Source organism: Mastigoproctus giganteus, chromosome 3 (genome assembly GCF_048544385.1).
Source record: "Mastigoproctus giganteus isolate SK-2022 chromosome 3, ASM4854438v1, whole genome shotgun sequence".
Taxonomy (NCBI): Eukaryota; Metazoa; Arthropoda; class Arachnida; order Uropygi; family Thelyphonidae; genus Mastigoproctus; species Mastigoproctus giganteus.
Window position 1 is genome coordinate 216,896,023 of NC_143577.1, and position 16,419 is coordinate 216,912,441.

Genomic DNA, 16,419 nt, shown 5'->3' on the forward strand with positions numbered 1-16,419 from the left:
TTTAGATCTTTACGCAGATAAGCTTGCTCTATTAGTTTGACAATTCATGGTGTAATCAATAGTAAGAGAAAGTGGGTGGGACATGCTGTATGAAGTAATGAAATTTTTGGATATGGCATACACATGGTAAGAATATACCCAGATCCTTGACATAACGTGGCCTCGACAATGCTCCCCGCATACACACTACTAGGACTCCTTCCAGTCACTATCTGGCAGAGTAGAGGTAGCAAGATTATACACTAGCTGATCTGGAAGCCTCCCAGAGAGTTACCAATAGGTTCTGTCCAGTGTACTAACTAGCGGCCGGCATGCGAACACCGTTTTAGAGCTGTACCCTCAAAATGTAAGGAATATTGGATCTCGCCACGATGTTCATCGTAACCTCAAAAGTCATCAATCATACTGCATGATGGAAGAGATAGGGAAGGGTTGACCGGAACTTAGCTCTAGAGACTAAATATGGGTTCCACCACTTCAAGCCTCCAATAAGCAAAGTGCTGGTATTGCACCGGTTGATGAGTCATCTACCACCTAGTACTGCCTGGTAACATAGAGGGGCGGCATTCCTCTATGTCGTGTGGGCGCCACACCTCGACCCCTGCTTATGTTGGTTCACACCTGGGTGGTCACCCACCATGTACTTGTGCATGGAGGGTCTACCCAGGATTACTAACAGTCCCACCATCGTGAAGGTGCAAGCAGAGGATTTGGCTGTCACAGACCATCCGGACTTCGCCGAAATTAGGTCCACTTGACTTGAGTGTCACTCAAATATCAGTTCCATCTGCGTTTTAGACTCCCAGGTAGCAAGTGCAGCTTGTCTGGCATATCTGAGAGAATGTCTGTGACAATCTCAAGGACCAAATTGCAGGTGTGATGTATCAACAGATCCTGGGTGTGGCTATGGGTTCATCTATTAGCGCACTCATTGCTAATTTAGCAATGGAAGAATTTGAGGATAGGACGCTAAGGTCCGCTGCCCCTGCGTGGAAGAGGAATGTGGACGATACGTTTGCTATACTACGTAGGGGACGTGGGCCAGAGGTTCTCAATTGGCTTAATAGTGGTTAACCCCTTTATAAAGTTTACCTCCGAGGTCGAGTGGGGAGGCGCTCTGCCATTTTTGGATGACTGGATTTACAGGGTGGGCTGATAATTAAAAACAAGTGTGTTTAGGAAGGAGATGTGTCGGGCCCAGTATACTCATTTCGGTTCTGCCCAGACTGGAGGTCATAAGAAGAGTGTAGTTAGGGCTTTAATGAGCAGGGCTTGGTCGCACTGCTCTACCTCAGAGGATAGGGAGATAGAAATTAAATGGATCATGGCCGACCTTGTGAGATGTGGATACTCCCGGAATGTGATTGAAGTTTGTTGTGGACATGGTACTCAGAGGGAGGAAGGGGTACTTGGCTCCACCACTGCATACATTCCCTACTATCCGGGCATTTTGCAACCAATAGCACACATCTTACGGTCGTACCAAATACATTGTGTGCTGCTTCCAAGTCGGAAGCTGCACATGGTGATGGCGGCAGTTAAAGACCCTGTTGTGGGAATGGACAACAGTGGGGTCGTCTACAAAATTCAGTGTCTGCATTGTGGGGGATTTTACATAGGTGGGACTAAGGACAGATTACGCTATAGATTGGGGGAACATAGCAGGGCGCTTAAGTTGGCTAATGTCTCAGGGTCGCCTGGTAAACCGGGCATGGGATAACTGCCGAAGGAGCTGTATTTACAGATAAGGTAGAGGGTTTCTGGAACTGGAAGTGGCTGGAGAATCTATGGATTTGTTTCTTGAGTGATCATAGCCTGAATAGGGATAAGGGTTGTAGGATTAATGTAATGTTTGAGACTTTATCCTGGATAGGGATGACCGTTTTAAGGTCGTACAGCCCTGAGCCACTTCTGGTGCTGATATACAGGAAACGGAGCATGTGCAGGTACCATAGTACGCCCTAAGTCTGCTGGGAAGACTGGGAAGTCTCAATTTGATCCCAATAAGGTGCCTAGTTGCCAAGTTGAAGGCTTGGCAACTAGTTGTCAGGGCTACAGCCCACATATTCAAAGTCTTCCTTCTGATGGACACCTTTTACCTATCTCAGAAGTGGGTTGCCTGCTTTTGAACCCTTTCAAGAAACTTGGTGTCTTTAGGTGCAGTCTCTGTACTTAGAAACAGTATTCGAAGTGCAGTCTTACAATTGCCTTATGCAGTGGAATTATGACTTCCCCATCTCTACAAGCATATGTTCAATAAATCATTGATAGGACACCGTAGACCTTCCTTGTCACCCTGTTTACATTACTCTAGAGAGAACTTCATGTCTGCACGTATCATAACTCCCAAATCCCTTTCTTCCTTTGTTTTTAATTGAAACCTACCAAGTGTGTACATTATATTGAGGTTGCTATTCCCTAACCTTGCATTTTGATCCATTAAAACATAGCTGCCACTTTTCTGATCATTCTGAATGAGTGCTGCTTTGCACTGGTGATTAACTACTTTCTTAATCTTCGCATCATCTACAAATTTTGACATTACTCCAACCACTCCATCAATGTCATTTTGAAAATGAGAAATAACAGGGGTCCCAGAATTGATTCTTGCAGTACCCCACTTCTGATGTGCCAATCTGAACTTAACTATTAATCACAATCAACCCTCTGCCAGGTCAAGTCACAATGGTAGGGCATTTAAATTGACCAGCCAGTCACCAGATTTAAATCTGGCGGCTTGGCTGGTCAATTTAAATGCCTACATTCCCTTATGTTCCTCATTTCGGTTTAAAACAGTTGAGGCCCTGGAAACAAGGCAGTTGTCATTCTGGAATGTGGGAGTATCAAAATCATCAGTATCCCTCAAATTTTTGCCAACTTTCTGCTATTCACCTTAGTTGGTATTTGAAATATGGGATCCGCTTCATAATATTTCAAACATCAGGGACCCACCATTAGCTTGTACAATACCTTGCCCACAGTCTAGATGAAATGTCTCATTGCTTCTCTTTTGAATTTGGTGCCTGACTTCATTATGTTATAGTCAAATATTTGGATTCATACCAAATCACAGTTTTCCAGTTATCAACAGTCCTGGTTTTATGCATTTTAGCCACTATTAGTCAGGAAATTATATGTGAAATTGTTAATATTGATCTTTTTCAGGACACCCTCTTCCAAATATCCATGTTATGCAGTCACCAACCAGTTCTCTTTATAATGGTGAAGAGAATTGGTTGGTGAGGGTCTTTGTTAACTGTTTTCAGCAGCTCCTGTTTGAAATCTTTTTTTCTTTACTAGATGTGATATCTGTTGCCAATTGCTATCACTTAGTATGAAATTTTGACCACAGTTCTGCTGCTGATTACTGATTGATTTAGTCTTTCACCTTTCCTTGAAAAAACTCTTATTACTTTTTGTCGCTCACATCTTTCATGGTGGAAACACTTTCTTCTTTAGTCATAGTCGGTATACCTGTAAACAGAGAAAACAGATTAACCTTATGCTTTAATGTCTGTTCTGTGAGCAAGCAAGTGCAGAAGATACACATTTTCAATCTGTTATATTCTCTAAATACTACAAGTAAGTAATTTTTTGTCAGGTTCTGTATTTGTAGTATGCCAAGAAAGATTAGCAGTTAGAGTTATTGCCAGTAAAGATATGTGATCTGATCTAGAAATCTGAGTATTGTTGAAAATAAACATGAGAGCAAAAGCTGGATCTTAGAAATGAAATTAACAGAGTTTTCTTTTCCCCACTGAAGAATTACTTGTAGATCAGGATTTAATGAAATGGTGTTAGATCATTAAGTAGCTGTGCTGGATTTCAGAAAGTTACAAATCATATAATTTATGAATGATCTTCTAACTTTTGCTGGGAGTCATTGCAGAACAAGTAAATACATGTGATGTGTTAGGGTAGCTAAGAATAAGACCAGGTGCATGTATACTTGCTTGTACACCAATGCTAGAAGTGTGGTAAATAAATTTGATGAATTTGAGGTGCTGATCAAAATATCAAAGGAAGTTTTGTTGGGATATCAGAGATGTGGTATCACACAGATATAAGGAATGCAAAATTGGAATTTGGGGAGTACAATATGTGTATAGGAAGGAAGGAGGGGTTATACTATTAGTTAAGAAATACATAAAATCTAAGGAAGTGCATCCAGTTCACATGGGTGAACAGTGCAGTGTTGAATCAGTTTGGTGTGAAATAAGCACTGGGAAAGCAAAATTGAGAGTAGGAGTATGTTGTAGGCCTAATGACTCTGATGAGTATAATGAACAACTGTACAGAAAAATAGAGTGGGCCGGTAAATCGAATCGTCTTATAATGGAGGATTTTAATTTCCCAGATATTGACTGGAACTTGTGAGTTGGTCATTCGCACACTAGCAAGGCTTTTGTAGATTTCTTGGATGATTGTTTCCTACAGCAACATGTTCAGGAGGCAACCAAAGGTAGTAATACTCTTGATCTGATTATCGGTAGTGATTCTTCATGCATTAAGAATCTGCAGATAAAGGAGCCACTAGGTGGCAGTGATCACAGTGTGCTGATGTGGAATTTACTCAAAGAGGTAACTACCATCAGAGGTAAAGGGAAGTGTTTTTGGTTTCGTAAAGTTGACTATGGAAGGCCGAGGCAGTTTTTAAAGTCTATGCAGTGGGACCAACTGATGATGTTACCAACAGCAAATTCTAAATGGGAAGCATTCAAAGAATTAATCTTGGAAGATACTAGGCTTTTCATACCAACTAAGAAATATTGTTCAAGATTTAGGCCTAAATGGCTGTCAGATGAACCAATGAGGCATGTGGCAGAGAAGAAAAATGCATGGGATACATATAAATGCTTTGTATGTATCCCATGCATGTCACCTAACAGGTGACACAGAAGACTATGGAAGATATAAGCTGGTCTGTAATTGAGTCACAAAAGGGGTTAGGCAGGCAAAGGCTGATTACGAGAAATCTTTGGCAGAGGATGCAAAGAAAAACTGCAGAGTTCTTTACTTATGTAAACTCTAGAAGGAAGGGGATGAATCAGATTGGTCCACTTGATATCGTTGGTTCAACTGTTGATGATCCTGCTCAGGTAGCTAACAAACTGAATGACTATGTTGCATCTACATTTACACATGAGGAGTTATTCAGGGAGGGAAATACCAGAGGTGTATTAAACTATGGTAGTGAGTCAGATGATTTTTTAATAACTGAAAGCAAAGTGGAGGAGAAATTGTTGAAGATAAACATAAAAAAGGCACCTGGTGTGGATGGGATGTATCCAGTTATATTAAAGAAGGCAGCAAAGGAAGTAAGCAAACCCTTAATCATAATTATGAGAGCTTCCTTGGACTCAGGGGAGGTACCCATGGACTGGAGATATGCAAATGTAACCCGAATTCACAAAGGAGGATCAAAGACTGACATGTAATTGCAGACCTATTAGTTTAACTTCTGTTCCAGGGAAATTAGTGGATGCGCTGGTTAAAGAACTGCAGGATTATCTAGACAACACTTCCGTTATAGTTCGGACACAGCATGGGTTTGTTAAGGGGAAGTCTTGTCTGACCAATTTGATTGGATACTATGATGTGGTCACAAAGGAACTGGATGCAAAAATAATTTTGATATCATATACTTGGATCTTAGGAAAGCTTTTGATACTGTTGCACATGGAAGACTACTGTACAAATAGGAGCAGTATGGCATTAAAGGGAAATTGCTGCAATGGGTAAAGGGATGGTTTAAGTGGGAGACTGCAGAGAGTGGTAATAAATTGACACTGCTCTTCATGGACTGATGTTACTAGTGGAGTCCCCCGTGGTTTAGTGTTGGGTCCATTGTTGTTTTCTATATTTATTAATGATATTGATGAAGGTATATCAGGCTTAATGTCTAAGTTTGCAGATGATACAAAGGTTGGCAGGGTTGTTAATGACACTAATGACAGTACACTACTGCAAGGGGATCTAGAAATGTTGAGTAGATGGGCTGAGAGGTGGCAACTGAAGTTTAATATTGACAAATGTAAAGTACTGCATATGGGTAGCAGTAACCCCAGAGTAATATATCAACTCTGTGGTACTACACTCAGGGTGGTAGAGAATGAAAAGAACCTGAGGGTAACCATGGAGTCAGATATGAAGTTTTCTGAGCAATGCAGACAGGCTGCAAGAGTAACTCATTGTGTCTTGTCAATGATGTACAGGAATTTTTCTAGCAGGGATAAGAAGGTGATTATCCCCTTGTATAAAGCAGTGGTCAGGCCACTCCTTGAGTACTGGATACAGGTTTGGAGGCCTCATTTTAAGAAGGATGTAGAACTGCTGGAACAAAGGCTTGCTCTTACGAAGAAGGGCTTAAGATTTGCAACGAGTCTGGTGACTAGGCACCTGCGAGGTGATCTGATTGAAGTGTATAAGGCCTTGAATGGGCAAGCTCAGTGCTGATGAGATTCTTCCTCTTGCCCAGATTAATCGCCTGAGGGGACGTAAATTCAGATTGTGGAAAGACAGTTGTAAAATAGATGTGTGAAAATTTTCCTTTAGCCAGTGTGTGGTTGATTGCTGGATCAAACTTTCATCTGTCATTGTAGAAGTTGACAGCTTAAATAAATTCAAGGCAGAACTAGACAAACATATGGAGCGAATGGATGAGTGAAATGGCAAGTTGTTTTTTTTTAGCTGATGCTTTTTAAGCTTGCTTTCTTGCATCATCTGCCTCTAATAATGCTAATGCTAACTTTATTAGTTTCTGTATTTTATTTATTTTTTTTTTCTGATCCATAATATTATTAGCAATGCAAAAATAAAATATTATATTCGCAATGATAGTAGTTATTAAAAAAAAGAAAAAATGCATCTTTCAAAACTTGAATTTAGGTATTATTGTTCCTTCCATAAAAGAAATTATACTGTTTGAAAGATTGAACAATTACTTCATTATTGCTATAAGCCATAAAAACATTATGGGTTGGGCCATTTGATCCTAACTATATGTACTGTTATTCATGCAAATAAATTTTTAATGTTTCTGATCCATTTCTCTAGTTAGAATATTTTTAGTAAATAAAGAACAAAATCTGGCTGTTTGCTGTTTTTGTATTGAAGTAGATCTGTGTTATAGGTCGATGATATTACTGAATTATGTTACTGGAAGACTAGAGCTCATTACAACTGGCCTGTGATAACTGCTATTATCACCAGCTGTAAAAGCACTTTTCCTGTTCCAGATCTAAGTTCACGAAAGCTTGCCTACCACTAATGGTAAAATTTCAGGTCTTTCGGTAACTTAGTTCAGATGATGGTTTCTTGTCCTAAAATGTGGTCTATGTCAAATATATTTTTACTTGTACTCTCTTTAATGAACGAGAGTAAATTACTCATATATATGACATACTCCATGATCAAATTTTAATGTACCAGATTTCTTTTTATTTACTAAAAAAACTTCAGTTCAGAATTGTAGATTCTGAACTGAAGTTTTGTAGAATTGTAGAAGTTTTGCTTTTGTTTCTTGTTAAAAATTGATGATAGTATATAGCTGAAATAAACTGCCCTGTTATATATTTGTTTGCAACTTAAACCTGTATGAGGCCTCATCTTATAACCAGTGAAGTAAGCAAACTGTTTTTCAACATTTTAATGGTTTTACTCTTCAGAAATAATAATTATAAAATCCAAAAAACTGAAGGGAACGGACTTTAAGCAGGCTTTATTGAATTTGTGCTAATGTGCATCAACTTAATTTTTGTTGGGAGGAGGTACTGTTTACAAATAATTGGTAAGAAAACAAGCTCTTGTTTAAGGAACTAAAAAACTCACCTGATCAATATTAGAATTATATAGCATAATAATAATAATTTTTATTTCAGTTAGTATAAACCAAAGAGGAGATATAAAACTGATGCCTGCAAACCTAGTAATGGGTAAAAGCCATTTGGATTACAATAAATTAAAAATCAATGAACATTTCTTGAATTTTGCAACTAACATGCTTTTATTCTTCTGTATGTTAGATGTCTTTTAACTTTCTTTGTTTCATATAATTTTTTATGTTTTTATCTATTTTTAAAGTAATCTGACAGAGGTAAACTTTGACTTCTATGATCATTATTTTTTTTTATTTAAAATTAAGACCTAAAATATAAGTTTATATTAAAAATTAACATTGCTGAAACGTAACTTGTGTACTTTTATTGTATATCACTATAAATTTAAATTTTCTTCTGTCAGGTATGCTGACAATAAAAAATTTAGTGGATAAATTGGATCAAAATTCATTACAAGAACTTAAACAGCAGTGTGGAGGATTGCAAACATTGTTGCACAATCATAAACATATTTTTACAGGTAAATGTTTAGCTAAAATGTTATATTGTAAAAGAGTGTGTAGTTTTTCTGTAATGCCATGAAATTTTTTTTGCATGACTTGTAAATGAGTTTGGAAAGTAGAATTTTACAAGTGCAAGTTAGTTTTAACCTGTTCTTTAGTTTGTCTGTTTAGCATTAAGGCAATTAGGGCCATGAAATGGCAGTGTAGTGTATCATGCATATGAACTGTATATTTCAAGATTAGTTTGCAAGATGCAGGGGAAATCTTGGAATATTCTGCACTTATGCCTGAAATTGGCTATTCGCACTTTGAATAATGAAAGGTTAGGAACCAACTGTGAAGATTAATTTCAGTTTTTAAAGCAAGTATAGCACTATTGTAGAAACTGTGCGGTGTTTAAATCAGTGGCAACTTTAACTTTTCAAGTCTACTTGTGCTCAATTCAGATTTTGACTGCGTGTTTGATATGTAACAGCCGCCTGAAGCGAAGAGGGAGAACCGCATGAGTGGGTGGAGTCACAGCCTGTCAATCATTGCCTTCCCCCACTTCTTGTCACCATATTTTAAGGGGTACCATTCTCTGGATTCAGCCAATAAATAAATAATTATGGATTAAATAAGAAATAATTTAACTCACCTATTTGAACATAAACTCTAATCGTCTTGGTTTTAATGCAAATTCTTCTAAAATCATGTCATGCAATTCATTTTTTCTTTCTAAATCAACAAGTATTCCTTTCTCTATTAATATTCGGGCTAGTAATGAGAGCCGTTTCTGAGCCATTGTATTTCTCAAATAGGATTGAATTCAATCAAGAACTGAGAAACTTCTTTCCGCCGTAGTGTCAGTGAAAACGCACTAATTGCTTCAAAAATTTGCTCTGTAACATCATCATCATCATCATCAGCCATTTTCAATCCACTGCAGGATGAAGGCCTCTCCAGCAACTTTCCAGTTCCTTCTGTTTTGAGCACTGGCCATCCATTTACTACTCAGAAACTCATGAATTTCATCTATCCATCTCCACCTTTGTCTTCCAGGTTTTCTTCTAGCTCCTCTTGGGTACCATTCTGTTATTTTCTTAGTCCATCTGTCATCATGTCTTCGAGCTATGTGTCCTGCCCAAGACCATTTTAGTTCTTTAGTTTTGATAAGAATGTCCTTTACTTGAGTTTGCTGCCTAATCCATGTGTTTCTCTTCTTATCTAACAGTCTGATTCCCAATATAATTCGTTCCATTCTTCGCTGTGTAGTTCTTAGCTTCTCTTCCATTCTTTTGGTGAGTGCCCAAGTTTCACTTCCATAAGTCATGGTGCGGAGTATACATTGGTTCATTATTTTACGTTTCAGACAAACTGGGATATTGCTCTTCAGTATGTGACTATATTTCCTGAATGCTATCCATCCAAAATTTATTCTTCTCTTGACTTCCAGCCATTTATCATTATTACAGCTAATAACTTGTCTCAGATAAGTATATGACTCCACCTTTTCAATTACTGCTCCTTCAATCATTATTTCCCTTTCCGTGGCATACTTGTTCATCATTACTTTTGTTTTAGCCATATTCATCTTTAGTCCAAAATACTTACTAACTGTGCATAACTGATTAAGATTTTCCTCTAATTCTTTGGGATCGTGGCTTATGACCACAATGTCATCTGCAAATCGTAAATAGTTTAGGTACTCTCCGTTCACATTGACTCCTTTCTGCGACCAGTCTAATCTTCTGAAAGCTTCCTCAAGGGCAGCAGTAAACAGCTTCGGAGATATTGTGTCTCCTTGTCGAACTCCTTTCTCGATTTTAAATTTGCTACTGTCTTTGTCTAGTCTAATAAAGGATGTAGCACTCTCATATATTTTCTTCAAAATCATAATATATGGAGTATCTATGCCTTGTCTTTCCAGTGCCTGAAACATTGCCTTATGCTGTATGGAGTCAAATGCCTTTTCATAATCCACAAATGCCAGGCATAATGGTATTTTATATTTATTTGCTTTCTCCATTAGCTGTGATATTACGTGAAGGTGATCCATAGTTGAGAATCCTGTCCTAAAGCCAGCTTGCTCTTTCGGTTGATTCTCATCAAGTATTCTTTCTAATCTGTTAGTAATGACCCTTGTGAACAACTTGTAGATATGGGATAACAAGCTAATTGGTCTATAATTTCCAATTTCTGATTTATCTCCTTTCTTATGCAGCAAAACTATGATTGCATTATTCCACTGCTTAGGCATCACACCTTTTCTAATGCACTTTGTGAAGAGCCTTGCCAGTTTTTGTGTTATGTCTCTTCCTCCCAATTTTAACAACTCTACAATAACTGCATCTTCCCCCGGGGCTTTCCGATTCTTCATTTTCTTCAATGCATGTTCTACCTCATCAGGAAGAATATCGGGTATGTCATATGTGTTGCTACTTTGCAATCCATGTTCCCCACTGCTGGTATCATTCCCTTGCTCCTTGTATAATTCTCTATAGTAGTCTTCTGCTATTTGAATTATGCCTTCTCTGCTGTTTATAAGTACACCATCGCTATTCTTCAGTTTCAGTATCATTTGTCTTTCTGTATTACTGCTCATGGCTGCTGATTTAAATCCTTTGTTTTCCCTTAATGTTTGTTCTACTTTTCTTGTGTTAAATCTTCTTATGTCCTCTCTGAGTCTCTTTCTAATGGCTTTGCATAACTCAGTATACTCAATTTTCTCCCTGTCAGTGTTTTTCTTGTTCTTCGTTTGTCGTCTTTGGTTCATCATGACAAGTGTTTCTTGACTAATTTTTTCTTCTTTGGATTTCTGTTTCCCTATAGGTTTCTTGGGCTTTATCTTTCAGAAAGTTGTAATATTCCTCATCGATATCTTGGTCCTGAGCAGTCTGCAGAAGCTCAAACTTGTTCTTAAGTTCCAGTACATACTGCTTTTTCTCTTCCTCTGTTATTTCAAAGACCTTTGTATTATTTACTCGAGTCAGTTTTTTCCTTTCCTTTCCTACATCTATATCAAGTGTACATCTTACCATTCTGTGATCACTTCCAACATTTACCTTATTCAGGACGGTAACATCATTCACAATATATCTTCTGTTAGTGAGGATGAAGTCAATTTCATTAGTTGTTAATCCATTTGGACTCTTCCATGTCCACTTTCTGTTCACCCTTTTCTTGAAAAAAGTATTCATTACTGACAGTCCTTGAGATTCTGCAAATTCCACAAGTCTTTCACCTCTTTTATTTCTTTCACCAATTCCAAAATTTCCTATAGTTCCTCTTTCTGCGCTGTTTTGCCTTTTTCCAACCTTAGCGTTGAAGTCCCCCATAATAATAGTGTAGTGGGTTTTCTGCTCATCTAGAAGACTCTCAATTTCAGTGTACATTTCTTCAACCTCTTCATCATCATGGCTCGACGTTGGTGCATAAATCATTATAATCTTTAGCTTGTACCTCTTAGAAATCTTGAATATTAGTCTTGACACCCTTGGTGATGTACTTTTGAATTCCAAAATGTTGTTTTTAAAATCTTTATGGACCAGAAACCCAACTCCACCTTCACTCCTTTCACTGTTTCCATTGGTGTACAGCAGATTTCCACTTGATAAACTTATAAGTGATTCATTTCTTCTTCTTGTTTCAGCCAAACCGATGATATTTCAATTCACATTTTCTAATTCCTTTTCCAGCTCTAATATCCTGTCTTCACCGATGAGTGATCGTACGTTATAACAGGCCAAGTTCAATTTCCGTGCATGGCAGCCTGGTCGTACCCAGAGATTCTTAGCACCCTCTGCTTCCACTCTGATCCTCTCGCTGCCGTAAGAGGGAGAGTGAAAGCTGCTGGGGACTGAGGGCCATTTGTATTGTTGTGCTCTCATTGCTGGAGGGTTTGGTCTTTTCCTCTTCACGCTGACCAGGCGTCTTGAAGAGAACCACTCTACACGTTCGTTGCCACCTAAGTGACGTAACAGGGCTTACCATCGAGAAGGTGTGCATGAGTGGATTTTAGGGAGGCAGGCCAACCGGACTTCTCCTAAATCTTCTGTAATAGAGAGATATTGGATCCATCAGTGTTTTAGGCTGAGTGTCTGATAACACACAGGATACCTGTTCCCCTCTAAGCCCCTGCTCTGTAACACGTGATGTTAAATTAGAAAAAATGGAAAAGGCTTTAAATCTGTGGATAGAAGACCGAACTCAAAATAAAATTCCGTTAAGTTCACTCATCATTCGTGAAAAGGCAAAACTCCTTTATCAACACTTCAGCGAAATGGCTGATAGCACTGGCGGGATAAGTTTTTTTAGCTATAGCAAAGATGCCGGTTTGAAATTTCTAATAAATATTACATTTAATATTAAATTGTTTCTTATTTTCATTTCGATGCCATATGCTTGCATTTCACTATGTACTATCTATGTACATAGTCATATTATGAAGGTACATATAATACATAAATAGACAAAATTTTAGACTAGTTTTTCTTATATATTTCATACTTTGGAACGGAACCCCTTTATTACTATGGGAGCCATGACTCAGTATTCGTGTTTTCTGTATTCGCGGCATTTCTCAGGAACGTAACCCCCGCGAATAGCGGGGGTTTACTGTAATGCACTTTTTTATACTTTTCTTTTAATTTCACACAGCTGCGAAGTACCCATATGGTCTCATCTTTATAATCTCTCTCTGTCAGTCTCTCCCCCCTTTTTTAATTCATAAACAAACCTTTTAAACGACTCTAGTGTTATTGACAATTAGTGATCAACGTATAAAAAAAATAGTGGTCTGGTTGGAGGATGCAGTGGGAAACAGGGCAAGTCAGCTAGATGAAATTCATGTGTATATACAGAAGTTATTCATAAATTCAGCAGGATAAACTAATGAAATTTTAATATTATTAAAGGTAAGTATTTTACAAATTTACCGATACGTTTAAAAATATTACAACAATAATTATACCTTTTTGTATATATTACATTAAAATAGCCTTCAGTCCATAGTTTCCTTATACACTCATTAGGCCTACAAATGCAACAATAATGATATCAATCACAGAATATATAAACTTATCGGCAGACAAATATTTCTTTTGCAGCATTCCAAATTGTTAGTCCAAAAAAGTTCTAATTCAAGTGAAAGTAACAAAATTTTTCTACAACTGCTTTATAGACCCATCCATGGCTTTATAAGGCTGACATGAAAATCAATCCCACACCATGGGGTTACCTTTTCATACCACCACTTTGCTTATTGGAGGCTTGAAGTAGTGGAACCCATGTTTAGTCTCCAGAGCTAAAGTCCCGGTCAACCCTTCCCCATCTCTTCCATCATGCAGTATGATTGATGTTTTTTGAGGTTACAATGAACACCATGGCGAGATCCAAATTTCCTTACATTTCGAGGGTACAGCTCTAAAACAGTGTTCGCAGGCTGGCCACTAGTTAGTACACCAGACCGAACCTATTGGTAACTCTCTAGGAGGCTTCCAGATCAGCTAGTGTATAATCTTGCTACCTCTACTCTGCCAGATAGTGACTGGAGAGAATCTGAGTAGTGTGTATGGAGAGGCATTGTTGAGTCCATGTTATGTCAAGGATCTGGGTATATTCTTACCATGTGTATGCCATATCCAAAAATTTCATTACTTCATACAGCATGTCCCCTACCCTCCCACTTTTTCATACTATCAAATACACCGTGAATTGTCAAACTAATAGAGCAAACGTATCTGTGAAAAGATCTAAACCTCTCAAAAACTTCCTAGATCATTTCACAAATATATGTGGTCTCAGTTCTAATCTCAATGATGTCCATTTCCACTTACAGTCTGCCAAACCCCATGTACTTTTTCAGACAGAATCTCACAGTTATAGGTTGATTCAACCACTGCTCTTCTCAGTCACCAGATTATTCACAGCATGATTCCTTTTGCCTCAAAGGTGGTACATGTGCATATGTCCAATCCAATTTCCCCTCTCAGAGACTTGGTAATTTGGAATCTCCTCTTTTCAATCTTCTCTACCTCATTCTGTCAAAATCATCTATTGTCTCTACTATTCTCCCAACTCCACTAATCACAATCACTTGGAACTCTTTGACTACTTCCTCTCTTTACAACTAGACTTTCTCCAGTCCAACTTCCTTAACAGTGAGTTAATTTTCCTTGGTGATTTTAATGTTCACAACTTCAGCCGGCTTCCATTTTATAGTCACACCAACCCAGCTGGTCAGATAATGAGGCTTTTGCTATTACTAATGATCTTGCACAGATTGTTCATTCATCTACCAGAATACTGGACAATCCTAACCATACAACCATCAAGCTTGATCTTTTTCTCAGAAACAACCCTTCTAAGTACACGGTCGAAGTGAGTGGTCCTTTAGGCACCTCAGAACACAACTTGGTGATTGTCTCTTCTCCAATGGAGCCTTTATTTCTTGGCTATTCCCAACCTCATATTGTTGCATTACAAGAATGCAAAATGGGATGATCTGCGAGATTTATTTTCTTTTCTCTAGTCGGATTACTGTTTTAAAACTTCTGATGTCAACGTTTGCTCAAATCGTGTCAGTGAAATTATTCTTGTAGGAATGGAATCCTTTATTCCACATTCTACTTTAAAATCTCATCCTTTATCTAAACCTTGGTTTTCCAATAAATGTGCTAAGGCTGTTCAAGAGAAGAGCATTGCATATCGTAATTGGCTTGTTTCCAATTCTTTAGTTTAATTTTCTGCCTGCACCAAAACTCGCAACAATTGTAGATCAGTTATTAATCAGTTCAAACTAGATTTTGAGCAGGCTAAGAGTAGAAAACTTGCTTCTTGCCCTAATGGTAGCCGAGCATTCTGGTCTGTTGCCAAAGCTATTGGCTGCAACTTTTGCCCATCTCTGCTCACACCTCTGTTTGATTGCCACTTCAGCCAAGGATAAAGCTGACCTGCTAGCATCCCATTTTTCTTCCAACTCATGTATTAATGATCAAAACTCACTGGTAAAACACCTCCCACCATTCACAACACACTCCATTCAATGCCTCCTATTGTCTTCCATCAAAAGGATGTCAGAAGGATTTTTATGAATCATGGTGCTAAGAAAGCTTCAGGTCCTTATGGTATTTCGCTGCTTGTTCTCAAAACCTGCACTCCTGAACTTACAACTGTTATAACTTACAACTGCTGCTCCTGACCACCTCCATAGCCAGGTGGTCAGGAGCAGCAGTGCGTAACAAATGCTTCTTGATTAGACCGGGGTTCGAGCCCGTGAGCCACCAAATACGGAGGATGCGGAAAGGTCAGGGAATGACCACCGCATATCCCCGGAGCAATATGGCCTTAGTTGCTAATGCTCCTAAAAACCAAATAACAACAACTACTCCAGTTCTTTGCTACATTTTTTTCACTTTTTTATTCCAGAGGTGTTTTTCCTTCTGCTTGGAAATTTGCTCATATCCAGCCGGTTCCTAAAAAAGGATGACAAATCCCTCCCATCCAATTATCATCCCATTGCAATTACTTCTACTCTTTCTAAAGTAATGGAGAAATCGATTAACCTCAAACTCTTAAACTATCTAGAAACCTTCCGTCTGATCAACGATCGGCGGTATGGATTCTGTTGGTGTCGATTCACTGGTGATATTCTCGCTTATGTTACCCATTTATGGACAAATTCAGTGGAAAAGTCAGTGAAACCGATGCAGTTGCTCTTGACATTCTCAAAGACTTTCGATCATGTTTAGCATAAAGGTCTTCTAAACAAGCTTCCATTTTATGGTTTCCCAACTGTTTTTTGTAATTAGTTATCCAGTTTTCTCTCTGAATGCTCACTGAGGGTGATGGTAGATGGCTCTCTGTCTTCTAACTTCTCCACTAATGCTAGTGTCCCCCAAGATCCAGTTCTTTTCCTCTTGTATATTAATGACCTTCTTCCATTGACCGGATATCCTATCCATAGTTTTGCCGATGATAGCACATTGCATTCCAGTTTGAGAAAGCTTACCCTGCTCAATCAGCTTCAACTTCTCGAATATCCGTTACCAATTGCTCCAGGTAATTCTCCAGTGGGGCAAAGACAACTTAGTTGATTT

General features: G+C 38.3%; 1 protein-coding gene across 1 annotated transcript in view; it reads left to right on the forward strand.

Annotated features, from left to right (window-relative positions):
• LOC150088715 (putative tRNA (uracil-O(2)-)-methyltransferase) overlaps positions 1–16,419 on the forward strand; it is an 84,727-nt gene that overhangs the window by 62,237 nt on the left and 6,071 nt on the right. The window contains exon 10 of the mRNA XM_090370291.1: positions 8,242–8,358. Coding sequence (XP_090226417.1) covers positions 8,242–8,358 — 117 coding nt within the window. The remainder of the gene's footprint in view (positions 1–8,241; positions 8,359–16,419) is intronic.